The 10,422-nt window shown below is 37.9% G+C and overlaps 2 protein-coding genes across 2 annotated transcripts in view; one reads left to right on the top strand and one right to left on the bottom strand.

Annotated features, from left to right (window-relative positions):
• The window catches only part of apooa (apolipoprotein O, a), a 14,188-nt gene extending 10,032 nt beyond the window's left edge, over positions 1-4,156 (top strand). Inside the window, exons 6-8 of the mRNA XM_016246771.1 lie at positions 1,868-1,993; positions 3,714-3,800; positions 4,016-4,156. Coding sequence (XP_016102257.1) covers positions 1,868-1,993; positions 3,714-3,800; positions 4,016-4,057 — 255 coding nt within the window. The 3' untranslated portion in view covers positions 4,058-4,156. The remainder of the gene's footprint in view (positions 1-1,867; positions 1,994-3,713; positions 3,801-4,015) is intronic.
• Positions 4,157-5,487: 1,331 nt separating this feature from the next.
• Positions 5,488-10,422, bottom strand: part of LOC107562204 (diamine acetyltransferase 1-like) — an 8,675-nt gene continuing 3,740 nt past the window's right edge. Inside the window, exon 6 of the mRNA XM_016246800.1 lies at positions 5,488-5,771. Within this exon, the coding sequence (XP_016102286.1) occupies positions 5,604-5,771 (168 nt within the window). The 3' untranslated portion in view covers positions 5,488-5,603. The remainder of the gene's footprint in view (positions 5,772-10,422) is intronic.

Genomic DNA, 10,422 nt, shown 5'->3' with positions numbered 1-10,422 from the left:
TTATTGAGATGCACCTGTATATATATATATATATATATATATAATATAACAACAATACTTTTTTATTTGGGAAAAAATAACAACTGGTATTCAATAACAAACGTGAAAAATATCATGTGAAAGATCATTGTTTCACCGCCGGAGCAGATGTAGACAAGAATGACTCCTAAGCGATTGAGGTGTTCTGTTGTTGGATGTAATAATGAACATAGCAGTCGTCATTTACTCCCGACATCTGAGCCGCTGAAGACGCAGTGAATCACGTTTGTTTTTGAAGGGAATACGCCCCCGATCTACATATATGCGTCTATGTTTGCGTGAATCATTCGTGATCCAGCTTCACATACTCATTTCTTCTGTAGAATGTTTTTAATGAATCTTTGCAAATCGCCTTTCCTAATAATGTGCTAATTAGCAAGTTTCACAATGAATGCAGCTAAAGTAAACAGTCCCTCAGAGAGTAGCTTGGAAGAGAGGGGCGGGGTCAGCAGAGCTCATTAACATTTAAAGGAAAATGCTACTAAACGGCTTGCTCTGAAAAGAGCTGTTTTTGAAAGGGTAAAACATTTGTTTTTTTACACTACCATTGAGAAATTTTAACCAAACTATGTTAGACTTTTCATTAAGACCCTAAAGAATCAAATCAACTTGTGGAAAATGGGCATCTGATGACCCCTTTAAGATATTAAGTCTTTTTTTGTGAAAATTTTATAATTATGGGAGTTTATGCTTAAAATAAATGTAAAAATCTGTCAGTGGGCTTGGAAAATTAAACTTAAATCAAAGGGAAAACAAGATTATTTTTCTGACCTCACTGGCAGATATTCTTTCTTATTTTAAGCATAAAATTGCTTAATTTTGATACTTTTTGTGAAAACAAGACTTAATATCTTACTTTCCTTCTAAAGTGTCTTGATTTAAGAATCTTTCAAATTTGTTTGTGGAAAATGAGACAAAAATACTAAGCCTCTCCCAAAACCCGAATACTATTTATTTGCTTTATTGCACACACTGATATTTCAGATACATTACCATTCAAAATTTCGGGGACAGTAAGATTTTTTAATGTTTTTGAAATAAGTCTCATTAGCTCACCAAGGCTGCATTTATTTGATCAGACATACAGTAAAATTGTAAAATATTACTACCATTTAAAATAACTGTTTTCTATGTGAATATAATGTAAAATGTAATTTATTTCTGTGATCAAAGCTGAATTTTCTGTTCCAGTCTTCAGTGTCACATGATCTTCAGAAATCATTCTAATATTCTGATTTGCTGCTCAAGAAACATTTCTGATTATTATCAATGTTGAAAACAGTTGTGCTGCTTCATATTTTTGTGGAAATGGAGATACATTTTTGTTTTCAGGATTCTTTGTGAGTGAGTGAGTGAAGTGACATGTGGCCAAGTATGGTGACCCATACTCAGAATTAGTGCTCTGCATTTATCCAATCCAAAGTGCGCACACACACAGCAGTGAACACACACACCGTGAACACACACCCGGAGCAGTGGGCAGCCATTTTTTGCTGCGGCGCCCGGGGAGCAGTTGGGGGTTCGGTGCCTTGCTCAAGGGCACCTCAGTCGTGGTATTGAAGGTGGGAGAGAGCGCTGTACATTCCCTCCCCCCCCCTACAATCCCTGCCGGTACGAGACTCGAACCCACAACAAAAAGGTTACGAGTCCGACTCTCTAACCATTAGGCCATGACTTCCCCACAATACTCACATACTCATGATGAACAAAGTTCAAAAGTACAGCATTTATTTAAAATATAAATATTTGTAATACACGTCTTTACTGTCACTTTTGATCAGTTTAATGTGTCCTATTGAAAATAAAACTTTTGAATCAAACTTTTGAGTCATTTTTAGGGATTTTTTTTTTGTCATTTCAAGGCTCCAGGCTGAAGAAACTGATCTACCCGACTGGTCTAATGGCTGTAGCTGCGTCCATGTATTATCCTCAAGAGGCCGTGACCGTCGCAAAGGTAGGTGTGTCTGATAAGTTTATTGGATGTAGGGTTGTGAGATGTTATCGGGCCTGGAAACGAGAGGAGGGAAAGGCGAGGCGAGGTTACGATCTGTAACTTTCCACCAGTTAAAAACAGCAGATGAAACACATTCCTAACAACACCCAAGGACACAAAGAGAAGCTGCATCAACACTTTGTCTAATATCAGCCGGTTTGTTTGTTTTGATTGTAACCAATATAGACTTTGCAGTGGCTATCTCTCGCCTCACACGCGTCCTGCTCAAACCCTGTCAACACACCGTTTCAGCGCTGCATGTCCCCATCCTGTCAGATATGCTGATGGAAATGTCCTGAAAGATCAGCAGGGTCACTGATTAAAGAGCAAAACAGCCCAAAATTAGGTTGATTTCACACTCTGTTTGAACCAAAGTTCCAAATTCAAGGTGTCAAGGTGCTAAATCATAGGCCAGTTTGCCCCTGCTGGTAGACACAGGTAACTACACTGTCTGGACCCCAAAATGCATTGGACTTTCTTCATTAGCTATTTTGACTAAATACAGCTTTTTGTAAATTGGGGATTTTCCATTATTATAATAGATAAAATATCAGTGTCCATATGTTGACATTAAGAGAAAAAAAACAATGGACCAGACTCAGGTCTGCACCAAAAGAGTACATTCTCATTCATATACAGTGTTTTTCAGTGATTGAAGTCATTAACTTTGAGCGACATTGTTAATTTGCAATGCTATATGGGCGTATTATATTATAGGCAGAGACAAATCAGTAACAGCAATATTAATTTCTGCATCTTTTCTACATTCAAATACAGTATCTTATACAGCAAAAAGTGACTTTCTTCCTCAATATTTGTTGTTTTCCAGTAGAAATATCTAAACATTCTTAAATCAAGACACATTTACTTAAGTGAAATAGCATATATGGTATCCATCCATCCCTCCAAACCACTTATGCTTTTTAGGGTTGTAAGAGGGCTGGCGCCTAATGAGCTATTAAGTCTTTTTTTCAGAAAAATTTATCAAAATGAAGCGAGTTTATGCTTAAAGGGGTCATATGATGCTTTTTTAAAGATCATTATTTTGTGTATTTGGTGTAACAGAATATGTTGACATGCTTTAATGTTCAAAAAACACATTCTTTTTCAAATACTGTACATTATTGTAGGTCCTCTATGCCCCGCCTCTCTCAAACGCTTCGTTTTCTACAAAGTCCCTCCTTCCGACAAGCGCAGTCTGCTCTGATTGGCCAGCTGACCCAGTGCATATATATATATATATATATATATATATATATATATATATATATATATATATATATATATATATATATATATATACACAAAAATAAGTAAAAATAAAAATGCATGAAAAACACTATTTAAATACATTTAAAAATATTTTTTCAGGCTTATATAACTGCATGAAAAATGGCATGTATTGTGAGTTTAGCTCATCCTGTTCATAAGATTATGAACAGGATGATTATGCACTGCTGAAACACATTAAGCATCAAATTAAAATATTTTTACTGGCAATGCATCACATTTAAGACCAGATTTCCAAACGCTGTAAGCAGTTGTGTAGCCCACCAATAACACGAGGGCATTCAGCAGTAGAAAAACACACTATGACAAATATATCTACTTCCAGCAATAAAATCTGTGTGTGTGTTTCCCGTCTCTCTGAAGTGACCCTTATAACCTTCCCACAACACAGAACACAGGAGACACCGTATACGACTGGGCGCTTCAGGCTTATGTTGCTGTGGAGAAACTCATCAAAGGCAAACCTGCCTCAAAGAAAGTGAGTTTGGTTCTTCTCGCACAGACTTTTACGTTCATGCATTTGCCAGACACTTTTATCCAAAGCAACTTACATTGCATTCAAGGTTTACATTCTTTGCATTTCCTTGGAATCAAACCCACAACCTCTACCGTTTGACCTACAGATAGCATTTGAACACTGCAAATATTGGGTTTGGAAACAGCCTGAGCGCTTTTTGTTTTGTGTTTTAATAGGATCAAGCAGAAAAGAGTTCCAGCGGGGAGACCAAAGCTTAGGTACAAAATATCAAAGATCATAAACAGCACGGAGACACAACACAGGTGCACACAATGTACAAACAACATTACTATAGTCACATCAAATCCTTTCCCAACTCTGTTTGCATTGCACTAAAGAGATATATATATATATATAAAAGTTTTTTTTTTCACTAAAACCTGTTAGATCGCAGTACAATTGCCAGATTATCTTTTTTGGTGAGTTGCACTTTTTTGAGTCATTTTTGCATTTTGTCAGAAATGTTTTGTGGATGAAGTCAGTTCTCCTCAAGTTCACACAGGTGTCCAGCAGATTAACCACATGTGTAGAGAATCACATTAACTAGCAACATCCTCCAATAACAAACACAATACATGTTTTAGTTGTTTTGTTGAAATCTTTATTTAAAATAAATGCTACTTAGTTTAATATTTTACCATTCAGACATTTTAATATCATGCATTAAGCACTGCTGAAAAGCAATGCAATTTAAGCAGAAATAAATGTGTCTGCTGTGAGAGTAAATGAAATGATTTACGGCAATGCATAACAAACACAATGCCTTTTTTGGCTCTTTTTTGTTTTTGCTTTAGTTGTTTTTGCTGTAAATCTTTATTTGCATTAGATCAAATAAAAACTATTTAAAATGATATTAAATATATTTCAAATATTATATAGAATTTAAAATATATTTGATTTAAAATGACATTCAGACATGTTTATTTTCTCAGAAGTCATCATGACTGTGGTTTGCTGTGCTGTTTGTTTACAGGTTCATCATCACCTCTCAGGTTGTTTCTCTGACAGTGAGGTTGTGGTACAGGATCTCCATCCTTCGCTCATCTTCATGACCTACTTTTGCACTAGCCACTTCCTCTTTCATCTGTCAGTCATCAAGACAGGAGTTAGTGGTCTGACGGTGAAGTTCTGAACTTGTAAACAAACTACTGAGATTGTATTAAAAATACATTGGTGAACAAAAATAAATGTTATATACTATGTGATGATGGTGGTGTGATTTATGACTGAAATAAAATAATTCTACAAAGTTAGGAGGAAATGATCACTTTATTTGGGGTTAGCATGTTAATGTCAGCGCTGTTTGTCAGTCTGAACTTCCTCTTCCTATGCAAGCACAAAAAAATCTGCCAACTGCAGCAGTTGAACAACTAGTCTAGATTTAGACATCAGCTCATTTCCAAACAGCATCACACGATTCAAATATTTCCTGAAATGATGAAATCATTGTCTTGCTGGTGAGAAGAAAGTTTAATTTTGCATGCTGAATAGAAGGAAGCCTAAAGTCAACATGCAATCAAAATTCATATGCGTATTTGGAAGTGGGGAAACCCTGAGGTTAATGAACCAAAACATAAGAGGGTTTCTTTTATAGAGGACAACAAGAGTTAACATACCGATCCAACAGAACTTTCAGTCAGTCTCTTTCTCAAAGTAGAAGCTTTATTTATTGAACAATACATTGCATGTGTAATCAACAAAGCAGACAACAATAGTAGTGCTCATAATCCTCCTCTATTTGAGCGTTTCCTCCTGCACCGGCGTCTACTTGGATGTCATCTTGAGCAGGTTGCGCTTGTCAATCTCGTACAGACGCCATCCCTCCTCGTGCGAGAGATCGGATGCTCCGCGCCGCTTGTAGAACTCGATGGATGACGTGTTCCACTCGGCCACGATGAAGTGCATGCCGCTGCATCGAGCCTTCACTGCCGTCTACAGCCAATGACAGGGACAAAAGCAATCAAGTACGTGTCATTTTCTCAGCTTTTGAAAAATGTTATTAATATTTAAATCGGGGGTCTGCCAATTGTCACACCTTTTGCACGGTGGGGAAAGCTGTAATTTTCTGATTGGTCAGTTTGAATGTCTCATATTTGTTTTTTTAGTCACATGGTCAAGGAAGGGAGAAAAGAAGATTGTCTCTTTTCTTGGCTGGCGATTGCACTTTTTCGCTGGAGCTCTGCTCTCTCTCCCTCTCTCTCTGGTAACATTTTACATTCATTCTGGGTACATTTAACTTTATAGGTTTCATCATCCATCTATTTTGTAACCAATTCAAGTGTAACCATAACAAAATGGTGTTATTAAACCATTTCAATTATAAATGATGTGCTAACTAGTCTAGATTCAACGTTAACATTGAAGCACTACCTTCTGCAATACAATTGTCACACAATAGCAACGCTCTCGCACATTTTGCTATTCTAACTGCACTTATTTCTAGGGCTGTGTATCGGCAAGAATCTGGCGATACGATACGTATCACGATACAGGGGTTGTGATGCGATATATTACGATACTGTAAGCAAGACGATATACTGGGATATTTCTTATTTTAGGAATAGGAGAATAGGATATAATTTTAGGAAACGGTCATTTAGAACACACCACCATATGCAAACCTTAGCAAAAGTATATATATATATATATATATACAGTGGTGTGAAAAAGTGTTGGCCCCCTTCCTGATTTCTTATTTTTTTGCATGTGTGTCACACTTTAATGTTTCAGATCAAACAAATTTAAATATTAGTAAAAGATAACACAAGGGAACAACATGCAGTTTTTAAAATGAAGGTTTTTATTATTAAGGGAAAACAAAATCCAAAACTACATGGCCCTGTGTGAAGAAGTGTTTGCCCCCTAAACCTAATAACTGGTTGGGCCACCCTTAGCAGCAACAACTGCAATCAAGCATTTGTGATAACTTGCAATGAGTCTGTTACAGCGCTGTGGAGGAAGTTTGGTCCACTCATCTATGCAGAATTGTTGTAATTCAGCCACATTGGAGGGTTTTCGAGCATGATTTGGATCTCGGCATGATGTCTAGCTTTTGAGGATCTTTTGGTCTACTTCACTTTGTCAGGCAGGTCCTATTTAAGAGATTTCTTGATTGGGAACAGGTGTGGCAGTAATCAGGCCTGGGTGTGGCTAGAGAAATTGAACTCAGGTGTGATAAACCACAGTTTTAACAGGGGGGCAAACACTTCTTCACACAGGGCCATGCAGTTTTGGATTTTGTTTCCCTTAAGAATAAAAACCACATGTTGTGTTTACTTGTGTTATCTTTGACTAATATTTAAATTAGTTTGATGATCTGAAACATTAAAGTGTGACAAACATGCAAAAAAAAAAGAAATCAGGAAGGGGGCCAACACTTATTCACACCACTGTATATATTAAGCAGAACACAGTGGCATCTGCATTTGCATTAATCTGTCCCTGTAACATTCAATGCTATTGAACCACTTTTTGTGCATTACAAATAAAGGGGGAACAATTAAGTGCTTGCAGGAGTCAGAGTTGACTGATCATGGGTCAAGAGGAGGGATGACCTACAAGACCATGGTGGAGGATTTGCTACTCAACAGATCCGGAGCTCATTGACAAATATCTTATATCATAAGATGCGCTACTTTTACTCTGAGTGCGCGTGATCGCGAAATCAAAAGTGAACGTGAACAGTGCGAGCGCTCATTCAAAGAGATTTAAATACTCCTCATTGATAGCGGCTCCCTGATACGGGATAATTATATGTAATCAGTGGCGGCTTGTGGGTTTTTAAATAGAGGAGGCACACTAATTGTACTGTCTGGGATCCCTGCCGATTATTATTATTATTATTTGCTTAACCACTTTAAAATGGCTTTTTGGTTGCTTTTAGTCAGAAAACGTAAAGAAAACGACATACATACAGCAAGATAATATAATTTCACTTACCTGGCCTATCACTTGAAGCAAACCTCCATCCCTTCTTAAAAGTGTGTTCATTTTTTTTAGCAACGGAGGTAATTACATCAGCAGATTCGGCACATTCGCGATAGAAAAGCGGCGCTTTCACGTTACGGTATTACAACTGTGAAATTACAAACATAAAATATACATTCTGAGACATGAACTGAAATTAATTGTGAACTTTATTAACATTAAATCGTCCTCCTCCCATTTTCACCTCAAAATTATTATGGGGAAGCTATGCCTCCCCTGACGAGCCGCCACTGTATGTAATATTAGAATGTTTGTGGGACTAGAAAACCTTGCAGGAGCGGAACACACACGTGGTCACTGTTTAAGTTCACAGGTAAGAAGAGTGCTATCTAGCGGTCGGGATATAAACTATACATAAAAAAAATATATATATATATATTGATATTGCGTTTTTGAGAATCGATACAGTATCGCCAAACAAAATATCGCGATACTCGCGTGTATCGATATTTTCTTACACCCCTACTTATTTCCATCGTTGGTATAAGTGGCAGTGGGTGGTGATAGACTAGAAATGTACAGTTTTATACCATCGTGCTAATAACGTTTCTTTAGTCATTCGGCAATCCTACAGCCTGAACCACCGTAGGAAAACCATCCTTACAGTCTGATGTAGGCCTGATCACTTCTCTCCTTCTCTACTATAACAGACAGTCACATATAGCTGTCTAATGCATGTTTCCATGCAATAAAAAGATGAAAATGGCTGCGCTACACTAAACCGAAGGCACATCTCTCCTGCAGCATGACTGAGGCTGGAAAGGGAGTCGTTTTCCGCTCAGCCTGAAGTTCCCAGTGGTTTTCCAGGAGGAGTGAATAAGACAGATGGTGTTTAAGGAGGCTCCGCTGTGCAGGAGTCATGATCTGTGGAGCTTCATGAGATGGAGACACGTATGATCTGAGTGTTTGGTAGCAGACAGAAGACCGGACTGCTGAGATAAAGTCTGGTGTGCCTGTATAACGCTTGTGCACTGTACATCAGTTTTGCATGTGCATGATTTAATATTTCATGCTGACACTTTCAATATAAGCACAATTTCAAACAAGCTTTACAGAAAACCATAATGTTTAAGTTTATAATACCTTAATATCTTCATGCCTTGCGGTCACATTTGTGGTCACTATAATAGAGTTCATTTTGTGACAATATGGTGATGCCAGGAACGAGGAGGAAGAAGGAGACGAGGATCAGACCTGAGTGCAGCTTTTTAATGATAGAAAACAACACTAAAGGAAAACCGAAACACTTGGAACAACTCAGAAGAAAACACAGTGAAAGCAGGACTTCAGTACACAATGAGGGAAACCACTATAAAACTAGAACAGGAAACCAAACAAGCAGAACATCGACGTAAGAGTCCAAAACAACACAAAACAGACATAAGCAATCGAGCAGTCGAGGTTTGCTGTATACTCTGGCTTTACATGAGTGTACTGTACAGTTGGATAAACTTATATTCAGTTAGGTCCACATATATTTGGACACAGGCACAATTTGTATTATTTTAGCTGCTAAACCAAAACATATTCAAGTTACAATTATATCATTTTTATGGGCTTAAAGTGCACACTGTCAGCTTTGATTTGATTTCATTCTTTAATATGTACCTCCCCACTTTTTCGAGGGACCATAAGTAATTGGACATTGACTCAAAAGCTGTTTCGTGGACAGATGTGGGCTATTCCTTTGTTATGTCTATATCAATTAAGCAGGTAAGTAATCTGGAGTTGATTCTAAGTGTGTCATCTGCATTTGGAAGCTGTTGCTGTGAACCACATCATGCGGTCAAAGGATCTCTCCATACAAGTGAAAAGACGATTGTTAGGCTTCAGAAACAAATCAAACCCATCAGAGAGATAGCAGGAACATTAAGAGAGGCTGAAGCAACAGTTTGGTACATTCTGAGAAAAAAAAGAAGGCACTGGTGAGCTCAGAAACATAAAAAGAACTGGATGTCCACGGAGGACAACAGTGCTGGATGATCGGAGGATCCTCTCCATGGTAAAGAAAAACCCTTTCACAACATCTAGCCCAGAGAAGAACACTCTCCAGGAGACAGACGTGTCTACGATCAAGAGAAGACTTCACCAGAGCAAACACAGAGGCTTCACCACAAACTGTAAACAAGGCCAGATTAGACCTCTAAAAAAATCCAGAGCACTTCTAGAAAAGCATTCGTTGGACAGCTGGAATTAAGATCAAGCTGTACCAGAATGATGGGGGGAAAGAAGTCTGGAGAAAGCTTGGAAAAGCTCATGATCAAAGCACACACATCATCTGTGAAACATGGTGGAGCAGTGTAATGCATGAGCTACATGGCTTCAGTGGCTCTGAGTTACTGGTGTTTAGTGATGACGTGACAGAAGACAGAAGCAGCCGGATGAATTCTGAAGTGTGTAGAGATGTACTCTCTGCTCAGATTCAGTCAAATGCAGCAAAGCTGATTGGACGGCGCTTCATAGTACACATGAACAATGACCCAAAACATTCAGCAAAAGCAACCCAGGAGTTTTTGAAGGTACACTCTAAAAAATGCTGGGTTGTTTCAACCCACTGTTGGGTCAAATATGGACTAACCCAACTGTTGTTTTTAAA

Source organism: Sinocyclocheilus grahami, unplaced genomic scaffold (assembly GCF_001515645.1).
Source record: "Sinocyclocheilus grahami isolate Dianchi unplaced genomic scaffold, SAMN03320097.WGS_v1.1 scaffold811.1, whole genome shotgun sequence".
NCBI classification, from domain to species: Eukaryota; Metazoa; Chordata; class Actinopteri; order Cypriniformes; family Cyprinidae; genus Sinocyclocheilus; species Sinocyclocheilus grahami.
This window is presented reverse-complemented; position numbering and strand designations above follow the sequence as displayed.